Source organism: Brassica napus, chromosome A5 (assembly GCF_020379485.1).
Source record: "Brassica napus cultivar Da-Ae chromosome A5, Da-Ae, whole genome shotgun sequence".
Taxonomy (NCBI): domain Eukaryota; kingdom Viridiplantae; phylum Streptophyta; class Magnoliopsida; order Brassicales; family Brassicaceae; genus Brassica; species Brassica napus.
In genome coordinates, this window is record NC_063438.1 from 8998854 (window position 1) to 9021448 (window position 22595).

At 36.8% G+C, this 22595-nt stretch overlaps 2 protein-coding genes and 1 long non-coding RNA gene across 3 annotated transcripts; 2 read left to right on the forward strand and 1 right to left on the reverse strand.

The window, feature by feature from the left end:
* Positions 1 to 1942: 1942 nt before the first annotated feature.
* LOC125608547 lies at positions 1943 to 2848 on the reverse strand. Its single transcript, XM_048778972.1, has one exon. The coding sequence runs from the start codon at positions 2846 to 2848 to the stop codon at positions 1943 to 1945; it is 906 nt and encodes a 301-aa protein (XP_048634929.1).
* A 15024-nt stretch (positions 2849 to 17872) lies between these two features.
* Positions 17873 to 18827, forward strand: LOC125609486. The gene is made up of 2 exons (XR_007339745.1): positions 17873 to 18457; positions 18539 to 18827. It is a non-coding gene; the product is annotated as an uncharacterized LOC125609486 (long non-coding RNA).
* Positions 18828 to 19770: 943 nt separating this feature from the next.
* On the forward strand, positions 19771 to 22569 carry LOC106453749. The gene is made up of 4 exons (XM_013895963.2): positions 19771 to 20350; positions 20429 to 20940; positions 21102 to 21974; positions 22099 to 22569. Exons 1-4 carry the CDS (start codon positions 19771 to 19773, stop codon positions 22567 to 22569), a joined length of 2436 nt encoding a protein of 811 aa, XP_013751417.2.
* Positions 22570 to 22595: the final 26 nt, after the last annotated feature.

The following is a 22595-nucleotide window of genomic DNA, read 5'->3' on the forward strand; positions in this document are numbered from 1 at the left end:
TGTCAATACTGTCTTCACTGAAGAACTGTTTTATTTCTTTAATGACATCTTCTTTTACAACATCCCAATGTTGGTGATAAAAAACTGCATGAAAGCCATCTAGACTCGGGGTTCTGTGTGGACCTATGTCAAAAATCGCTTCCTTGATTTCCTCTTCAGTAATGTCTTTAGTTAGATCTGCATGTCTTCACTAACTCTCTCATTAAATCCATGAAAGACATTGTGAAAATGATTAGTCAAATCATTTTGAGAGGCAAAAAAGTTGTTGAAATAGCTCTCTGCTACTTTCGCAATGTTGCTATGACCCCTATGAATGACACCATTATCATCCTGTATAGAAGAGAGTGTGCTTTTGATTCTCTTTCCTCTTGATACTGCATGGAAATATCTAGTATTCCGATCTCCTGCCCTTAGCCACATAATTCTGCTTTTTTTGCTTCCAGAAGATTTCTTCTTCTAGATATGCTTGGTTCAAGTCTTCTTTGATCATATTGATCTCTTATGCTTGGTTCAAGTCTTCTTTGATCATATTGGTCTCTTCCTGAGTAATCGATGCAGAGCATATAGCAGTATCCAATCTTCCTCGTAGCAACCTTATTTGTTCTTCAGTGTTGGTCCTATTACTTTGTTTCCACATTAAAATCTGCTCTCGACATCTACTGATACTCTAACACAGAGGTATTTGTAACAACGTAGCTTGACCAGTTCCATTCCGTCCTCTAGTAACTTCTGCCTGAAAGCCATCTTTATCACACATTATACTATCATAGCAGAATGATCTCCTAGGTTTTTCTCTCTCTGCAGATACATAAGTGATCAGAGGACGGTGATCAGATTCCCCTAGCTCAAGAAAGAGAGTTTCGGAAACAGGAAATTCTGGGAACCAATGGGTATTAGCCATTACTCTGTCTAAACAACACTGTATCACATCATTTCCCCTTTTACCTACCCATGAGAAGCGATTTCCTAAAGAAGGAAGATCAGTAAAGTCACACTGTCTCATCATCATTCTGAAGTCAATAAATGTTGATTCAGGGCGTGTTTTGCCACCTGACTTCTCATGGTTTCCCATAATCTCATTAAAGTCTCCCAAAGCCATCCACATATCATTCCTTCTGTTTACAGCCAACCTTTGAAGTTTCTCCCAAGTGTGGTGTCGTAAACTAGGATTTGGGTTTCCATAAATAAAGGAATATTATAAAGAACTTCCACTGATCTGAACTTTACAATCGATTCAATTGGGAATCTGAAACAAGACTTGCAACTGTACATGAGATTTCCAAAATATAACTAAACCTCCACTCAAACCTGAGGAGTAACAGAAACATAATTGAGACAATCAAGCTGAGATCCTACATCACGGATGAGATCATCTTGCTGCTTTGTTTCGGAAACGCATATTTTGTCCAGGAGATGTTTTCGTTCATCTCATTAAGACGTTGAACTGTCGAGTCATTGCCTAGACCTCAAGAGTTCCAGCAGGCTGTCCTCGTGGTGGAAGTGGTGGTTCAGGGCCAACCGGGCCTCTCACCATGTTAGGATCTTCTTCGTCGCTCTTCTCAGCTTGCATCCCAAATCCAGCATCTTCCACTGATGACTCTCTGAATCTCTTGGCAGTTGTAGTTACACTAGCTTCTCCCGTCTCAAATTTCGAAGCATTCCCAGTAGCAGATTCCATCCAAATCTTCCGTTTCAAACTAGCATCTCCCTCATTGTAGGAATTCGTCATGAATTGAGAATGTATGAGATCTCTATCCACATCGCTAGTGAACATGGTTTGCATTCCATGTCCATCCTAGAGTTCTTCATCATCATTTTCTGCCTCCCAAGCAGCCACATTCCTCTCATATGCATCTTGAATCTGGTAAACTTCTGGTTCTGGATCAGCAGCCTCTTCCTCTTCAACAATCTCTTCAATGATAATCCCCTGGTTTGGGACTATCTATTCCTCATCATTTTCATCACCGCTGTCATCGTTTCCATCTGGTGCAAAACCTTCATTGTTGATGACACAAGCGCCTGTGTTATGAATAATCAAGCCACATGATTCACAAAAGCCTCTCAAGCGTTCATAGTGGAAACACAATAGAGTATTCTCTCCTGGAGAGAATTGAAAGTTGCGCTGAAACTTTAAGGGATGATTGATGTTCCAGTTGAGGCGGATCCTGATTAATTCTAAGCGCCCACCATTCTCTTCATTATACTCCATTTGAATGTATTGCTGATTCATTGCACGGGCGATGTGGAGAATGACCTCTCTGTTCATGAACTGGAAGGGAATCCCTAGGATCTGAATCCATAAAGGTATGTAGTTGAGGAGATCCACATCCATCAGAGGAGCCCAACGATGAAGGACCAACATTCTCTCAGCATACGCCAATGGACCCCGACAAATCACCGTTTCCGTGGCTTCCTCAGATGGAAAGACGAACTGAAATATTCTACCTTCAGTTATTCTCCCACGAACGTTACCTTCCAAACCCCAAGTTCGAGGCATCGCAGCAATGATGACACAAAGGTTTTGTCTTCTTGGCATAACCGGTTGGCCCACAAGAATGAAATGATTCTCTTCTGCCGCTTGTTGAATCACCGCCTGTGGCAGAACAAAAGGCTCATCATTAACCCCCAAATCGATGTCTTGCATAACACGACAAATTCCATCCACCATTGTGATCAAATGATCGGCAAATCTCCAGAAGAAAAACAATAATTTTGCTAGAAAATCAGAGAGAAGATGTGAAGTCGATTGCCTTTCAATTGGGTATTTATCCCCAAATTTACCCCCAACTCTCCACATAACTGCGTCATCATGGAAGATCGTGTGTTCCCCCATGGAAAATCTCGACATTTTGGTCGAAATTGAACCACTTGAATCGTGGTGAGTAAACTCAGAAAATGTAACTGTTTTTTCGCCTTTTTCTTTATGTTGTTTTCAAAAAATTATGAAGAAAAAAGTAAATTTTGTTATATATTTAATTACATATATATATATACACATATATTTCACTTTATTATTAGTTTTGAATTGTTTGTAATTCACATGTATAAAATATATAGAAGAATATTCTAAATAATAATAAGTCGCTACCTCAATATATTCGTATGAAACGAACCATAATTATTTTTTGTTCTATATAGGTTAAACCAGATTAATTTATGTTGTATTTATATTGGTTATATATATATATATATATATTTTTAAATGTAAATATATTTATTTATTTGTTAACAATAAGATCTTTCCTTTTTTATTGGATTTTTAACGTTAAAACCCCTCAACTAAGTTTATTTTGGGTATGAACCTCTCAAACTAGTATTTAACGAAAAAACTTCCAAACTAATTTTATTTAATGAATTAAACCCTAGCAGGTCATAATTACCATTACTACCGGTGAATTTTTAGTTTAGGAGTTTCTAAATTAAGTAAACATAGTTGAGGGGTTTTACCTTTAAAAATAAAAAATTCAAAAAAAATTCACAAATTAGTAACTTAAATGATCAAAATTAGCATTTTTTTTTGTAAATATATGAGTTTGATGTGTTTTTAACATCAACATTGTATATTTATAAATTAAAAACGTAAAACCCCAGAAAATGTAATAAAAATTATCTAAAGATTATTATTACATTTTTATTATATAAGATATTATTTTTTAATGGTTTTTACATTTTAAAAATTTTAGTAATTTTATTACGGGTCTGACTGGTGATCTTTTCGGGAACAAGTGGAACAATATGGAAAATGAATCAAAAGGAATGAATATGAACAAATTAAAAGGAATGAATGCAGAGAGGGAATGGAAGAAAGTATTGCAATGAATGATAAACACTAAAAGGAATTAGTATTTTTAATTAAAGTAATTTAGAAACTATTGTTTAAAAATAATTTTAAATATAAAATATTCAAAATGATCCGCTAGTGTTTAAGAACATTTTAAATATAAACTATTCAAAATGTTCCGCTAATGTTTAAAAACATTTTAGATATAAAACATTTTAAAAACTATTGTTTAAAAAATGTTAGAAACTATTGTTTAAAAACATTTTAAAAACATTTTTAATATAAAAGATTTTAAACTAGCTGTGATCCGCTAGTGTTTCTTGAACTTGACATGATATCTAACAAGCACACATACAATATTCAAGTTATTTTCAATCTTAATACTCGTGTATTGTAATTTTCTTTTAAAAATTGTAAGAAAGAAGTGTGTACCTCTTGCTGTAGAACTTTAGTTGATTGTATTAGGTTACGTGAATATAATAATTCTCATATATTTAGTGAAAGCGAACTAAACGTGAAAAGAGTCAAGAAAAATGTTAATTTCAACTCAAGTTAATAGAGATTTGCCCTTTTTTTCCATTTTTGTTCCTTGCCAATATTGATAGGGAATATTTTTCTTCTATTATTCCCTAAATAAAGAGGAACAAAGAGGAATTATATGTATTCCTTATATATCAAAAATTACTTGTGAATGGTGGAAAAAAGAAGGAATGAATAGGAATGCAGTGTTCCCTCTCGTTCCATTTCTTCTTAGCGGTCACCAGTTAAACCCTACATGTATATATTTAGATAATTTTTATTATATTTTATGGGTTTTTACATTTTTAAGTTATACATATATAATGTTGATATTAAAAACACATGAAACTCATATATTTACAAAAAAAAAAACCCCTAAACCAAAGATTTAACGGTAGTAATAGTAATTATGATCTACTAGGGTATAATTCATTAAATAAAATTAGTTGGGGGGGGGGGGGTATTGTTAAATACTTAGTTTGAGGGTTTTTACCCAAAACAAACTTAGTTGAAGACTTTTAACGTTAAAAATCTGTTTTTATTTATGCTGTTTTAAAAATATATGAAAAAATAAATTTGTGATCTATGTAAAATCTACATACTTAAAGATATTTCATTTCTATTATTTTATGTAATAAAAGTAAACTTAAACTAAAAAATCTAATTAACAATTTACTAAGCAAGAGAGAAATAAAAATATTATATTAATAACAATTATGTATAGCTTTTAATTCATTAAGGTTATTTTTTTTGTGCATTCGCACGGTTGTTTATTTTTATTTGTTATAAATAAATATTTATTAGTATAACTAATAATATATATTTTATAATTTACCCGTATTAAATAATTGTTTGATATAACATTTTGAAATTCTAGATAAACTGTACATAGGTGCCCGTATTCTTACCTGTTACACGGTGGTGCCGAATCTCCTTGGTTGTGTGGTATTCGTAAATAAATTGTAAAACTAAAAGTTATTTCTATTTCGTACTTCTATCCCATATCTCCTATATATTAATTGAGAAATATTATAACTTCTTTTTATAGCCACGTGTCATCACTATAATGATTCTTAGAATCATTAAAGAAATAAGTTGGTCCATCTAATAATATTATACACTTTTTATTAAACTCACCATAAATATATGGCTAAAGTTACAAAATTACTTAATGTGGCTAAAGTATATATGACAATTAATGATTTTGAATAATAAATATTTGATAAAAAAATTAGTGTATTGTTGGGGTCAAAATCGGTCACGACGGAATCAATGTCGGAAAGTTCTCTGGAAATGACCTCTTTGAAAAACAGAGATAAAATTCAAAAGAAAAGAGAAGCGGGAAAAACCTAAATCGAGTTTCGTATCAACTCCGAAAAGGATTCACACGATAAGTCTTCGAGAAAGATTACTCCAGGCCTCGGAAAAACGGATCACAAACAACGAAAAACCCATCGTCCAACTCGCCGAAGGGGCGAGTTGGACCGAACGCACCGTCCAACTCGCCAAACGGGCGATTTGGATCGAGCAAGTCGTCCAACACGCCTGTTTGGCGAGTTGGATCAACTAGCCTGCCTTCGCCCCGTCCTCGTAGCTCCCTCCTTCGGGATTGGATCGAACCTGCTCTTGTTTCATCTCGATCGGAGTCACCGTTCGAATTTTATGATTTAAAAACCGCAAGAGCTCGTTGTCTCGTATGAAGTTCGAGTTGATCGTATAGAACGGCAACAGTTAACTAAACACCTCGAACTGCCTCCACCATACGAGAAATTCGAACCTTCTTCGGAATCGATGTCGTTTCGGAAGCGCTGTTTCGATAAATAGTATAAACGCTCAAGTCGGAAAACGGCCCGAAAGGGCCCAGAACGAAGCTAAAAGTTCACTCGTGATTTTATATGAAATCAAGCCCAATCATTATGACGGTTTATCTTTAAATCCACAGGAGAAGATAAATGTCAAGTTCGGAGGATAAATGTGAAGTTTTCAAAAATAAACACGAAAATTGAAGGAAAATGGAATATTTTCACAAAGCGATAAACTCGACCGAGGACAGAAAGGGAAAGAGAAAACTGCCTCTAGGAGGAGTATATAAGCACGTCGAGGTTGAAGAGATACGGGGGACAATTCTTTCTACTCTTAGAACTCTTTGTACTTAGAAACTTTAGGCATTATTCTCGACATGTTATGTTTCTATGACTGGCACTCGATTACTAAACAAACTCGCAAAGGCGGTTCGATCTATTGTTCTACTCTTTCAATCGAACTACGTTCTGCTTGATCCTCGAAAAGGGTATGTAGACATCCTTTCATAAGATTTAGTTCGAAATCAATCAAAACCCTTTTTGTATGTTTTTTGTCTTCTGTTATCGAGCTGCGACTCAACTACGTTTAGGTTTTAAGTTGCTAGAACTAGGTAATTCGCTGACAGCTCTTGTGGGCGAAGCTTTTATATACTCTTGTAATGATCACAACGCTCTTACGCGGATTGGAAAAAAGATCTACCTTTTCTATAAATTCGTTTTGTTACCTTTTCATATTTTTCGCATTTATTTGGTCATTTGTCGTTGGCTCTTGCAGAGAGTCCCGGACCTTATGGAAAGTTAGGGTTTCTTTACTTTCCTCTGATTACGGAAATCGACAGTGCGAATTTTGGTTCCTGCATGTATCTTCTATCATATTTGTTAAATATTTAATTATTAACATAATTACTAAAAATGTTAAAAGTATCGCAATGCAAAAAAAAAATTAATGCAAAAACATTTTCGTCTCTTTATCTTAACTGTTTAAATTTTTTTTAATATATATTAAAATCCCTAAGATTTCTCAGCCATGAACCCATGATTTTGTAACAGTTACTCTTTTTCTACATAAGTTTCATGCGCCATGAGCAGTAATAATAATTTTAAAAAATATATTGTTTTCTTAAAAAAAATATTTCAAATAGCTTTTTCAGTAGAAATATAAATATTTTTTCATAAGTATATTTATTTTTCCTTATAAAATTTTCTCTTTTTTATTTTCATTAAATTTAAATTCTAAAAATCAAAATATATTATTTCATATTGTAATTATGATTATGTTTATTTATATATATAATGCATAAATTTTAGTTTTTGAATTTTAGTTAAGACATATTAAAATAATAAAAGAATTTATTAATTATCACAATAAAAATGTAGATAATACTTACATTTAAGTGGTATAAAAGTAATTTATTAATTAACTCAATGAATATACTAAAATTGTTAAAGAAACATATTATATGGTGATCATATATGAATAAATGTAAAAATATCTGAATATAAAAGATAAATTTTAGAAATTTATATTTTCAACTTTAAGTTATATATATTTATAATGATGTGATTAGTTTAAAATTGTTATTAATCGTAATACATCTAAGTTATTGTTATATTTTAAGAATTTTACCAAAAATGTAAAAATTCATAAACAAAATTTGACATGTCATTAAAAGAATTAAAATACGTTGTCATTTTCACAAATTCATGTCACATTTTATTATAAGAATGAATGTGGCAGTAACATATAATATTTTTTAAAAAAAAAATCACTTCGCAAATAATGATTAATGGATAGTCCCGGTTTTTTAAAAATAATTTGCATAGGTATATAAGCCCCATAATTGTTTAATAACATTATTTTAAATGTTTTTAATTAAAATTGGCAATAACCTTTAAAATAAGAAACTTTCGTTGAGGTGACCAACGAGCATGATTTCATGACAAAGTCAAGTGCGCTGGCAATTAATTCAGCGTCTAAAACGGTAGAGACACGTGCATGACGACTAATGCCGAAACCGCCACCGCCAAACGCCACGTCATCAGAGCCGTGCACACCATGTATTCAAAAAGGTTTTTGCCTCAAGCCCCCGACAAATATAGTTATTTTCGGGGCCCCATTTTCAAAATATCTATTGCAGTCTAGTGGTTAAGAGGTATGTGTTTTTGAGCAGGAGACCCCAGGTTCGATTCTTCCTTCTCTATATATTTTTCTTCTGAGAATTGCCTTAGGCCTCATTTTACCTAAGCACGCCACTGCATGTCATACACGTGCATCACGTTCTGCTCGACGCTCTCAGAGCTTCCGCCGATGTACCACATCTGCTCGTGATCGTACTAGGAGAGAACCTTCACGAGATTATCCGTGAAGAAGACGGTGTCGTCATCTCCCATCACGAACCAACGTACATCCAGAACCCACCCTCGGAAAAAAAAAAGTATAAGCTTCTGGCCGCCAAATAATATTAATATAACTGGCTACATTTTTTGTAAATATGTCTTTAGTATAGTGGTTTAATAGACATGGTTCTTTAAATACACACCAGAGTTTGCTTCCTCCCACCTGCATTATTTATTTTCGGCCACTTTTTTTTGGACATCTAGCCTTAAAAATTTAGGTCCGGCTCTGCGTACAATGGCAGATTTAGCCTATAACTGTCCCAGATTATCCGGGCGATCCGAACCGCAGCTTTTGAGCTGCGAATTTGAATTGAGTCCATCCTGGACCTGATATTTTGATCGGGAGAGAGAAACCGTTATTTCTGAGGACTTTTGCTTGTTCATCGAGCCAAACGAAGCCACGAGTGGATTTCCGCCACCCCCAAGGAGGTGTATTGGCTCCACTCGATCCAGCTCTCAACTGATTCGGCGATACAGAATAGGATGTGAGAGATATTAATTGGTGGGAAGGCTATGGCTTTCAGAGGCACGGTGAGAAAAGGGAGATCACACGAGGAACTGGATGAAAAAGTGGTGCGGAGAACGAGAAAGACGGATACAATGACACACGTGAAGATGAAGAAGCGCGCGAAAAGTAATAGGTAGTTACGTGGCCGCTCCGGCATGAAGAAGAAACTTGAAAACTTCATCACTGGAGACCACTTAGTTGATATAACAAAAAGATAAAAGATGAATAAGAAGTAGAAGTAGACACGTTAATGAAATACAAATGACGGGGATTTATCATATATCAGAAATCATTATAGTTGTATATAAATTTAGTTTTAAAACTCACCTTAGGCCCCAAAATCACAATACTATATACATAAAGAACCACCAACTTAGTTTTCTTAACATTGGTGTCTTGTTCTTGTTTCAAGAACTTAGCTGTAATATCTTGCTTTCTGATATATGATAAATCTGGTATATGATGAAAAGTTTAAAAGAACTAATTTGGCTACCTATGTCCTCAAAGTGTGCTTATTTTTTTGGCACACATCCGTTTAAAACTCTAGAGTTAAACGTGTTTGAGCTAGAGTAGTGGAAGGATATGTGAGCTATCGAGAAGTGATTCGCAACATCGTGCAAGTGAAGTCAAAGCACGGGAAAAGGTCATGTGGTCAATAAACATGACTGATGAGCCTTAACATACTGTCCATCGCGCCGAATGTGGCCCAGGGTCCGAGTGAGCGGGCATGGGTAATCCATTATCCATGGGTGAGCGGGTGTAGGTAATCCATTATCTGTGGGCGATCGGGGCGTTACAAGTGGTATTAGAGCTAGTTAGCCATCTCGGTTCTGATTCGAGAGCTGTCTTGAGACATGTTGTGGTGCGTAACGAGGACATTGCGCTCTGTGAGTAGAGGTGAACTATAACATTCTAATTTCTGGTATATGATGAAAGGCTTAAGATAATTGATTTGGCTATCTATGTCACTATAGTGCGCTACCTTTTCGGGCATACATCTGTTTAAAATTCCAGAGTTAAGCGTGCTTGAGCTGGAATATTAGAAGGATGGATGACCTATCGGAAAAGGATTCGCGATATTGTGTGAGTAAGGACAAAGCATGGGATAATGTCATGTGATTATTGCAGGTTCACTAAACATGACTAATGAGCCTCCGAAAAAGTAATACACCCTCCGTCGCACGGAATGGGGCCCACGGGCCAAGTGAGCATGCATGAATGGCCCATTAGCTATGCGTGGTCGGAGCATTACAGTAGTCTCTTGGATTCTCAACTTCTAATGATGCATTCTCCAGTTCCTCATGCTTCTTTTCAGTCACCAAATTCTGCTTTTAGTTCTTAGAACTATAACCTCAGCTTTCTTCAGCTGGAATAGAGAAAGACAGAATTTTTTTTACAGAAATACTAACCCAAAGCGCCTAAAACCAGCTACCAAACCGGTGAATGAGTGAAACCCTAACCGACAGCACAAAAGAGAGACAAAACAGTGAGCCCACTGCCGAATGAAATTCGCCAAAACCATCCTTCACAAAGGCATCCACGTCAACAACAAATTATTGCCAGAGCTAGAACACCATACAAAACACTATTCGGAAAAGAGAAGAGAAGCTAGGCATGGGTGTCGGGTGTGTAAAATCGGGTTCATCTCTGGTTCAACTGGGTTTTGGTTTTTCGGGGGCATGAAATTTGAACCCATTCGGATATTTTTAAAGTTATGTTCAGATCCGGTCGGCGTAGCAACACATCATAAACCCAGTTGAACTCGTTTTAACTTCTGTTCTACATCGGTTTTGGTTAATATTTATTTGTGATTCAACATTACACACTTTAGTTCACAAACTCAGAAATTTTAAATAATTTTCACTAACAGAAACTTCGTGGAATGATTCAGAATTAGTGGCTAAAAGGAGAAAAATATAAAAATTAAATTAGCAACTAACAATTTTATAAAAGTAGAAAACATTATTTTAACTTGAAAATAAATCAACCTTGTTAAACTTAAAAGCATACTTATTTAAAATTAACCTTCAAAATGCAACTGTCAAAACATAAGAACTTTGATATTTGACCAAATACCAAATATATATTAAACTAAATATTTGAGATAATTATTCATCTAATAAATACTTACTTTGGGTATTCAATAGTATTTTAGAGTATTTTGGGTAATTCGGGATTTCAAAATTTTGGGAACTTCTCGAATATCTATTCATGTTAGTTTCTGTAAAACATATAATCCGAAATACCGTAGAACAAGACCCATTCGGTATTTATGTCGGATTTGGTTCCATTCAAATTCATATTTTTCGGGTCGGGTTCAGTTTTTGAATTTGGTTTATTTTCCACCCCTGGGTGAAGCTACTTCTGCTGAGAGGAAACCGTAGAAACACGGTGGAGTAAAGAAACTACCACCTAATGCAACAGAGAAGCTCACTGGGTGGAAGAAACAACGAAAAGAGCATGCGATTAAAAAAAAAACATATCTATTGGTTTCACTGGTTTGGAGGGCAATATACAGAATCTACACACAAATCATATCACATTTTGGACATCTCGCTCCGATGGGAACAAAAAATAGAATATATACAGAAACGATTGAAAAAACTCAAAAACTTGTGTCCACACTTGTTTTCTTAACCTAATCTTAGTTTCCCGACATATAACGATTTTGTTTACTTTGAAACATAAATAATATGTGCTCTGTTTTTGCGTGAAAGAAAAAAGGGAATTATGAAAAAGGTGTTCAGAGATTGAGTTATCCCCTTGGATAATCTTTGAGACTCAAAATTTTTGTTTCCTAATATTGATAAATTCCTTCCTTGGGTACCTTTTGATAAATTTCAGATTTGAATCATGGGTGCGAGGTCGGAGGTGTAGACTTTGGAGAACGTGTGGAGTGATAGCCACATGCCCCCCTGGACCAGGTTCGCTTTGTAATATAGGGCTTAAGTTCTTCTTCATTCATTTTTTACAAAAACATATTTTTTACGAGGGCAATATACGTTGTTTTTCTTCGTCGTAAACGGGGTGTTACGACGAATGAACCTCGAAACACGTTTCGTCGTAAAACGTCCCGTCGTAACCGACGTTTCGTCGTAAATGACTTGTTAAGTTTACGACGAAATTATTCCTCGTAAAGCGCAGGGCAGAGATTCGTCGTAAACGACACGTAAATTTCGTGGTAAACTCCACGTAATGGATTCGATAAAGCACACGTAAACATTTTTCGTTGTAACACCCTCGTAAATGTTTCGATGTAAACTCCACGTAACATTTCGATGTAAAGACCACGTCAATCTTCGTAATTCGACTCGTAATTATTTTCGACGGTAATCAGTTGTAAATGTTACGTCGAGCCTACATCGACGTTTTCGTTTTATATATTTTTGAATATGTTTTTAACCTCAAATATATATATATAAATTTGAATTTATTAAAATTCAGAATTTTAAATAATTTAATTTTAAAACGAAATATGAAAATAAAAAACATTTATAAAAAGCATTTAAAAGTCATAATATTTAAATTCATAATACAAAACGAAATATTAAAAAACTACATATCATCGAAGTAGTCGGTGGGGTTGCTCGGCTGTTGACGGGTTGGATCGGACTCTTGGGGATCTCGTACTGGCAACCCAAGAGCGGCTCGTCTCTGACTCAACATTCTCTGCATAACCGGGTTTCCCACGGCCATCACGTCTAGCAAATCCTCAAGAGAGTCTAAACGAACCTGCTGGCTATCCATTCGAGCTTTCATCTGAGAAGTCTCTTCATCCCGTCTCGAAGTGTATGACGAAGTTGCCCTTGCAACTTGGTTACAGAGCCTTTATACCGACTATTCGTCCCTTCTTTCTAGGAGCCAGCTATAAAATTAAAACATATATTAATATAGTTATTAAAAATAATGTAAACAAAAATTTTTAGTTGTACTACCTCTTCGAAGATTCTGTCGGCTTCTTCGGTGGACAATGTGACGGGTAATCCATCGGGAGACTCCTGAGTTAGTTGCGTCTCCCGTTCTTCAATCCGAGTAGCCACTGCTTGAGCGAGTTTCTCAGATGCAGGATCCACAAAAACTCCGTCGGATGTGGCGTGAGTCATCTTGAATAGGTCAGACAGAGATGGTAAGACTCCCGTCTTCTCCAACTACAAAAAAAAAATATTAAAAATTATATTAATTGAATATTTTAAAATAAATATTTAAAAACAAAACTTACAACTTCTAGACGGATGCCTGCATGTGGTTTTTGGCCGGTTCTGTGAAGCATGGGCAAATTACCATCTTTATCCTTCGTTCTTCGAGAAGCCGAGCACGAATTGGCCTTTTTGATCGAAGAGGGGTGCTTCCAGTAGGCGATGAGGCCATCCCACACATCCTTCGTGAGCTCAGTGGGCTTTCCCTCATACCCGTCGAGCTCCCACTTGTCCTTCCAATCGGAGACTGTGTTGCAGAGGCGGATCTTTGCTTTTGCAACGAATTCCGCCTTCACCATCTCGGTGATTCCCAAAGACCAATGCCACTTTTGCTGAAACACAAAAAATTTGAAAAAATTACAATTAATATTAATATTTAAAAATATATACATATTTAAAAGTGAAAATTTAATTAAATTTAAAAATCTTACCGCAAACATTTTAAACCAAGTGATCTTAACGTGATTTGGAGTCTTGCTCCAGTTCGGATATGCCCCGTCGTAGTAACCCTTAATCGTTTTCGAAACGCTCCGGCCAACACGGTTGTTAGCCCCAAACCTGAAAGGAAAACAATTTAACCGTTAAAAAATAAAAATAATTTAAATTTTAATGTAATAAAATTAATAACTTACCAATAAGTTCCTCGGGGTCTATCGGGGTCTAGAACATCCAAACCCTCCCGTCCAGGCTGGGCAAGCAAATCCTCTACCGTATATCTCGCGAATGGAGCATACGAAGGCACACGCAAATCCGGATGAACTGCACCTTCTGGGACAGGCTCAGGTGCAGCCGCTGGAGGAGGAGGTGGAGGCATATGCGGTGGAGGCATTTGCGGTGGAGGCATCTGCGGTGGAGGAGGACTCCAAGCAACTCTCTGAGAAGGCTGAGAGTCTGGAACTGCGGTGGAGGATGATGGACCGGAAGACGATGGACCGAAGAAGATGTACCGGAACCATCGTCGCCAAACAAATCTCTATAGCTAGGTGCTCTGGATTTTCTTCTAGGAGCCATCTAAAAAAACTAAAATAAATTTAATCAATTACGACATAATAAAAATATTTTTCCGTTACCTAACTAATCACCTAAACTAATTACCTAACTAATCACCTAAACTAATTCCGTTACCTAACTAATCACCTAAACTAATTTTAAAAAAAAAAAAAAAAAAAGAGAGAGAAGAGAGAGTTTACCTTAGAGAGAGCAAAGGAATTTGGGAGGAATGAGCGAGGCAGCCTCGCTCTCGGCGTCTCCTTATGTAGATTAGGATTCGTCGTAAAAGCGACGTAATTTTACGACGAATTTACCAGGCCCGCGTTTTTCCATTTACGACGAATTTACCAGGCCCGCGTTTTTTCATTTACGACGAAATTACCAGGCCCGTGTTTTTCGTTTTACGACGAAATTACCAGGCCCGTGTTTTTCGTTTTACGACGAAATTACCAGGCCCGCGTTTTTCCATTTACGACGAAATTACGACGCTTAACCCTAAACACCGAGAATGAAATCCCTAAACCCCAAAGTCACATATCATCTAACATCATATCTTATTTCATACTACTTCTTACTCTTTCTTTTAGAAAATGTTACAATAGAGAAATCCAACATTTGATACATATATTACATCACTCTAAATCGTTTTCATTCTCATCACTATTACATCAGTCTAAATCGTTTTCGTTCTCATCACTATCATTACAATCATCATCGTCGCTTCTCTCGAACTCGTCTTCACGCAGTTGTCGATGCAAACATCAATCATCTCCGAGGGTAACCCAAGACTATAAACCAATTTCTGAATCTCATAATAAGATTCAGCAGACACATTGTCTTCTGGCAAATACTCTTTAAACAACTCCGCCCATGCATCCATGCAATTCTCAGGTAAATTATGATCCGTTTTAATATTCATCATCCTAGCTGCTAGAGACAATTTAGAGAGACCTTCTCTACAACCAGTGTAGATTGGTTGATTTGCAGCATCTAGCATTTCATAAAACCTTTTTGCATCCAAATTAGGTTCTTCTACATTTCCAGTTCCATCTGCTATTGTTGTAGTTGTTTCTAAAAATGCATCACTAATCATATCTTGAACCCTATCATGATCTACCATCTGCTCCTCTTGATGATAATTATGTTCATTATGCACATGATTCAGTTCTTCATTATGATGAGCATCCTCAAAATTAGCATTACTACTACTAGCTTCATTTCCCCCATAACCCTCTCCATGTTGATACCAAATGTAGTACTGTGGTGTAAATCCTCTGTTTACTAAATGATTCCATACAGTTTCACTACGTGCAAATTTTGAATTCTTGCATTTTGAACAGGGGCAGAACATCTTACCGTTTTCCTGCGTGATCGGTGTACAGCCCGCCTGGTGCATGAATGTCTCTAGCCCGTTCAGAAATGCATTCGTCACTCTCCCGTCGGAATCTTTGTGCAAATACATCCAACTTCGTAACTCGTAAATACTACCGCCACCGACCATTTTTTCTTCTATTTTTTTTTTATTTTTTTTTTCCGTTTGGGTCTTGTGAGGAAGAGAGTTGTGTGTTGTGAGGAAGAGAGTTGTGGGAAATGACATATATATAGAGAAATTTTCGAGTTGGGTAGTTGAAATATAACAACGATTTTACAATGAAACTTTTACATGGATTTTACATAGTTTTTTATAACGATTTTACAACGAACTTCGATAAGTTTTTCACCTAAATATAACGGTAACATGATTCGTTGTAATATCGATGTAAAGTTTTCTTTTCGACGTACTTACGTCGTAATATTACATGGCGTTTACGATGAAATTTGGTTTCGTTGGGTTCGTCGTAATTGCGTTGTTAACCCACCATTTACTATTTCTAAGACAACGATAAGGAACCTGTGTCGTTCGTCTGTCTGCCAATTCAGTGGAACGACAAGGAGAAAGTGGACGGAAGTGCAGCTGGTTTGTACTTGAGAGGAACCTTTGACGATAGTCGGAGGTTCCACTCAAGTATAAACCAACTGCACTTCCCTCCATTTTCTCCTTGTCGCTCCACTGAATTGGCAGACAGACGAATGACTCATGTTCGTTATCGTTATCTTCGAAATAGTAATTGGTGGCTGAATGAGGAGTTGTGTGTTGTGAGGAAGAGAGTTGTGTGTTGTGAGGAAGAGAGTTGTGGGAAATGACATATATATAGAGAAATATGGTAAGTTTTACATGGATTTTACATAGAAAATTTACAACGCGTTTACAACGAATTTAGGTAAGTTAAAGCACATTGAATACACGTTTTCACCTTTATATAACGGTAACACGATTCGTTGTAATGTCGATGTAACGTTTACAACTATTTCGCATTCCACGTACTTTCGTCGTAAACTTACATTGACTTTACGACGAAAACGTTTCGTCGTAAATTACCATGGAGTTTACGACGAAGTTATGTCTCGTCGTAATTGCGTTGTAAAGCGTATGTAAATTTACGAGGAAATTATTTCCTCGTAAAACGCCGTTGTTACTGCTACGTTTTCTTGTAGTGATTGTGCTTCCAAAATCTAGTTTCAACTTTATTGGGGTCAAAAATAAACAAAGTCAACTGTTTTATGGAGTTTGATTTCACTTTTGACCAAAACTAGTAATCAATATCTTAAATACATTATCGGCTCGCTCGCCTTGACCACCCGATCACTTGGCCCATCCGGTAAACCATTTCGCAAGGTCCTTCCCGGATAATGTAACAGAAATTTCTATGAAAACTATTTGATTTGCTGTTTTTGTACTGTCTCATTTTTTTTTGTACCTTTTGATGTTTACAACACACGCGAAATTGTACCTTTTGTTTATCATTTATAAAAAAAAAATATAGTATCCTCTAGTTCAGAAACAGAGCTGCGTTAGATCATGATTAACGGTAAAATTAGGGCTGGACAAATAAACCGAACCCGAAAATCCGAACCGAATCCCATCCGATAAAAATGAATCCGAACCGATCTGAACCCGACATAAATACCGAATGGATCCTGTTTTTTGGTATTTTGGGTTATGGGTATTATCCGAACCGAACCCGGACCTAAATGGATATCCGATAGAACCCGAAACATTTAAAATCACAAAAAAAACTTCTACCAAATATGATCTTAATTCTTAATATGTATCAAAAATACTTTAAGATATTATTGAACTTCTAAAATAATTATATGTTATATGAAGGTTGATGGTGGAATGTGGCGGTTGATGCCTGAAATTTTTAGATTTTGGTTTTGTTTTTATTGAATAATGTTACTCATTTCATGAGAACTTATTTTTTGTTTTGTGATTTCATTTATCTGGTTTTCTTTCTATCACTAACTATGTTTATCTTTCGCTTGATTTTGAATGATCACGTTTGATGTTTTTTTATTATTTTTGAATCGATTTTACTTATGTTTTGGCTATTAAGATATGTACAAATCATGTATTTTAAATTCGAAGAACCGATTTCATTTATGTTTTAGTTACAAAACAGGTACAAATCAAGTATTTTTAAACCGAAGAACCGATTGGGACCCGAACCCAAAAATACAATGGGTTATACCGGTTCTTTGAAGATTTACTAACCCCGACCCGAACCCGATAGAACCCGAACCGGTCCCGAACCGAACTTTTATATAATCCGAATGGGGTTGATTTTGATAAACCCGAAAAACCGAAACCCGAATGGATAAAACCGAAACCCGATTGGGACCCCGAATGCCTATGCTTAGGTAAAATCCAAATGTGGGTTTCTTATTTCTTTTTTTTAATTTTTTTTATCTTTTTTTGTTTGAATGAAAAAAATTAAAAGCTGCCATGTATTAGTGGAACCCGCGAACAGTGCAAGAAACCATCAAATAGCGGTTTTTGTTATGGCTATTCTTCAACCGGTTTTTGTTTTTTTGTGGCCCCCTCTCCCCCTGATAATCCTGCCCTTAAGTTTGGCCTTACCTTACATGTGGGTCAGCCTAGTAATTTAAAGACATTTGACTTCTCATTCAGCACACAAAGAGACTTTGAATCCTAAATTGGACAGTGGAAAAGTCGTCCTCGGAAAACGCATATAAATACTTTTTCTTTATAATGTATATCAATACCATATGTGCTCTCATATCATAATCCATAACAATAGCAGAGCATCAATGGCGTTTCACAGTGAAAAGTCCATCTTAGTGAAGATCATTGTCTTCTCTCTGCTACTTCTTCTTCCCCTATCACAAAGCAACGCTGCTCGTGTTCCTTCGACCCCCAGAGGTACTGAACTTGTCAAACTATCTATATAGACAATCATTAATAATTCCAATGTATAGTTTGATGAAGTATGTGTGTTTTCAGTTCCCATCGCCCCAGGCGACCGATTTGCCCGGCTTGTGTGTGTTGCGAGCCAGCGCCAATAGGAAGTGCTGCAGATGTTGTGCATCTCCTATCGTCACTCAGACTCATCACCACTCTCAATCTCCATGAAAAACATAAAACAATAAAGCCCGACTAATGATGAATCATAAATAAAGTCCTTTGTAGTCCATGTTTCTGCTTCCATGTCCTAATAAAATAAGGGAAGTTTACTAGAATGTTACATATTTTAGGTGTATTGACTAGAATGATACAGATCTTTTTTTTATTACTAGAATATTTTCGATACCAAGCGTACCCTTTTTTTACGTTATGAGAAAAAACGTATTTACGAGAATGCCATTACTTTTCGCTGCCACGTAGGCAAAAAACCGGCGCCACGGAGGAATTCGCGTCCGTATTTTCATTAAGTCAGCTGTTAAGCGATAGATACGTAGTTACGGCCGATTTATCTTTACGTTACGGCTGACTTAATACATACGACTGACTTAAGTGAAAGTGGCTGACTTAAAACTATAAGTCAGCTTGCCGATACAACTGATTTACAGAAATCCGGCTGAGTTATGTGACCACGGCTGACTTAATGATACAAATGACGGCTGACTTATACATCGGCGGTTTGATTTCTGGAAAATTTGGCTGAGTCGTGGTTAAGAAACGGCTGAGAAACTTTTTTTCAGCTGAGTAAAGGAACATGGATGGGCTGGGTTATTGAAGCCACGGCTGAGTTATGGGATGCTGTTACGACTGGGTTTGTATTAGTCAGCCGTTAAAGCATGGATAAACAGTAAACTCAGCTGCTTTGCGGCTGACGTATGAGCGAAAGATTAATTACTAGAATGTTCTCGTTTGATGGCTGATTTACGTAACGATACGGCTGACATATGGTTGTTCATCCTTATTGCGGCTGACTTACTGTCAAAAGATTAATTACTAGAATGTTTCCATGTATCGGCTGACAAAGTGTAAAATGATGGCTGACTTATTTTGGCTGAGTTACTGATTTGTTTGTCGGCTGATTAACCGATGTTCCATGTCATCTGCCATGTCATCAACTCGGATTTGACATGTCATCACTAACGGTCGCCCAATTTACAACTGAGTTACGAGACCTTTCAGTTGTCTTCTTCATCTTATTTTTGAATGATTACACAGCCTTTCTTTTCTTCTTCATCATCTCAGTTATCTATCCTCTTCATCTTTCTCATATGGTAATGGATCCCGTTATTATTGTTTCCGGTAAATGGATTATGAAAAAACGATATGTATTCAACGTCGACAGTAGAGGGTGTAGAGTTCTTCATTTAGGTGAGAAAACTAAACTTGAAGATTTCACAAAGTCTGTCATCGACGATTACGGTTTGAATGATTTGAAGGTTCATATTCTGCTTAGCTACATGTTTTCGAATAAAACATTGAAAACAATGGCGCACAACACTCCACCAGTTTACGTGTCCAACACTCGACAATTGCAATGTTTTCTAAGCTTAAAGAAAAGCGAACAACTACGTCTCTGTGTGGAGATTACAGAGAAAAAGGATGACAGCTCAGACGTAGAAGCTTCAGAAGAAGAAGCTTCAGAAGAAGAAGCTTCAGAAGAAGACGCTTCAGAAGAAGACGCTTCAGAAGAAGACGCTTCAGAAGAAGAAGCTTTAGAAGAAGAAGCTTTAGAAGTTGAGTCTATAGAGAATGGGAGTTACGATGGTTGCAGTTTGGAGGATGAACAAGATGAAATTGAGAATGACTGCTTTAGTAACGTTGAAATACACGACGTAGCCGGAGAAGATGAAATAGGCAAAGAAAACGAAGAAGATGATGAATTTGAAAGTCGATTTGATATGTTCGATGACTCGGACGGTGCGTCATCTGAAGATGATAACTTCAGCACATACGGTGAGTCTCCTATCGAAGAAGACGAAGATTCACCAACGCTACCTTCCAAGAAGAGATATCAGAACTTCTTGATGAGCGAATCTAAAGGGAATCTGGAGGTTTTGAAGTTGGAGATGTCGTCGTTAGACCTTGCGGTAGGACAACGATACTTGACTAAAAAGCATTTGAAGAGACGACTGAAACTTTTTACAGTGAGGCATCAATTTGATTTTGATGTAGAAATATCAAACCTGACAACATACGTTGTTAAGTGTTGGGTTGATGGATGTACATGGAGAGTTCGTGCATCTACCGAAGGATTGTCCCCGCAGTTTTATATTCGTATTTACGACTCGGATCATGCATGTTCTGTAACTGAGCGTTCTAATCGATCTCGAAATGCAACACCGGATATTTTAGGAGAGTTGTACAAGAACTTTCTCGGCGACGTTGGTCCGGCCGTTCGCCCTGAGAGTGTCGGAATAGCTATCACTAAGCAGTTTGGTGTAAAGGTAATTATGTTAAACGGCTGAGTTATGGTAGAGTATAGGCTGGGTTATTTTATGTTAGAAATGGCTGAGTTACAAAACTATGGTTGAGTTATGTTTACGTTGTGACCGTCTTAATGATATGATGTGGCTGAGTTATGTAAATTGTTTTTTCATGTGAGCAGATGGAATATTGGAAATCACACCGGACGCTTAAATGTGCAAGGGAAATCGATGAGGGCACACCTGAGTGTGGTTTTGAACTCTTGCCTTCTTACTTATACATGATAAGAAGGGCAAATCCGAATACAGTTACGCGTCTTCAAATCGATGAGCTTGGAAGATTCATGTATGTGTTTCTTGCGTTTGGTGCGAGCGTTAATGGGTTTCCTTTCATGCGCAAAGTTGTTGTCGTCGACGGTACGTTTCTTAATGGTAAATATAAAGGGACGCTACTCACAGCACTAGCTCAGGATGGTAACTTTCAGATTTTTCCAATAGCCTTCGCAGTGGTTGACACTGAAAATGATGATTCGTGGAATTGGTTTTTTACGCAACTAAAAGTGTTGATTCCTGACCAGGAGGGTCTTGCGATAATATCAGATAGGCATAACTCGATAGGGAAAGCAATTACAAATGTGTATCCGTTAGCTGCTCGTGGAATATGCACCTATCATTTGTATAAAAACATATTGGGACGGTACAAAGGAAAAGATGTATTTCGGCTGGTGAAGAAAGCGGCGAGATGTTTTAGAATGTCTGACTTTGATATGATTTTCGAGGAGATTGAAGCACTTAATCCTGATCTCCACGGCTACCTCGAAAGAGCTGATGTCAGACTGTGGACACGTGTTTATTTCCCGGGCGAGAGGTACAATTTGATGACTACGAACATAGCGGAATCAATGAACAGAGCATTATCGCATGCTAGAGGTCTTAACATTGTTCGAATATTGGAATCGATACGGGTTATGATGACCAGATGGTTTGCTGAACGAAGAGTGGATGCCAGATCGCAGTCAACCACACTCACGCGCGGTGTGGAGAAACTATTACAAGTAAGTCAGTCGTAACAGTAAAATAAGTCAGTCTTTAAATCTAATAAGTCAGTCGTTATATTGCATAAGCCAGCTTTATAAATAATAAGTAAGCCGTTTCACGAATATTGGGTTTTGTTAATAGGGACGTGTAAGTGCCTCCCGGGATTGGACGGTTCAAAGGATTGATGACCATCACACTGAAGTTAAATATGGCGCTGCTGGCGAGTCTTTGAATGTTGTTAATTTGGTTGAGCGAAAGTGCACATGTCGGCGTTTCGATGTCGAGAAAATACCATGTGTACACGCAATCGCAGCTGCAGAGGAAAGAAATGTTTCTCGTATATCACTGTGCAGTCCTTACTATAAAAGCACTTATTTAGCTAGCGCATACGCTGAATCGGTCATGCCGGTTGACTCAGCGCTACCTGTTCCAGATAACGTGGCTAACGTACAGTGCTTTCCACCGTTTATTCGTCAACAACCGGGAAGACCTAAAAAAAATAGGATGAAATCTGCTTTAGAAGTTGCACTTGCAAACAAACGTCCTAGGAAAGAGCACATATGTTCTCGTTGCAGTCAAAGTGGACATAATGCGAGAACTTGTCCGATATAAGCAATTGCTTTTCATGTTGTTTTGTA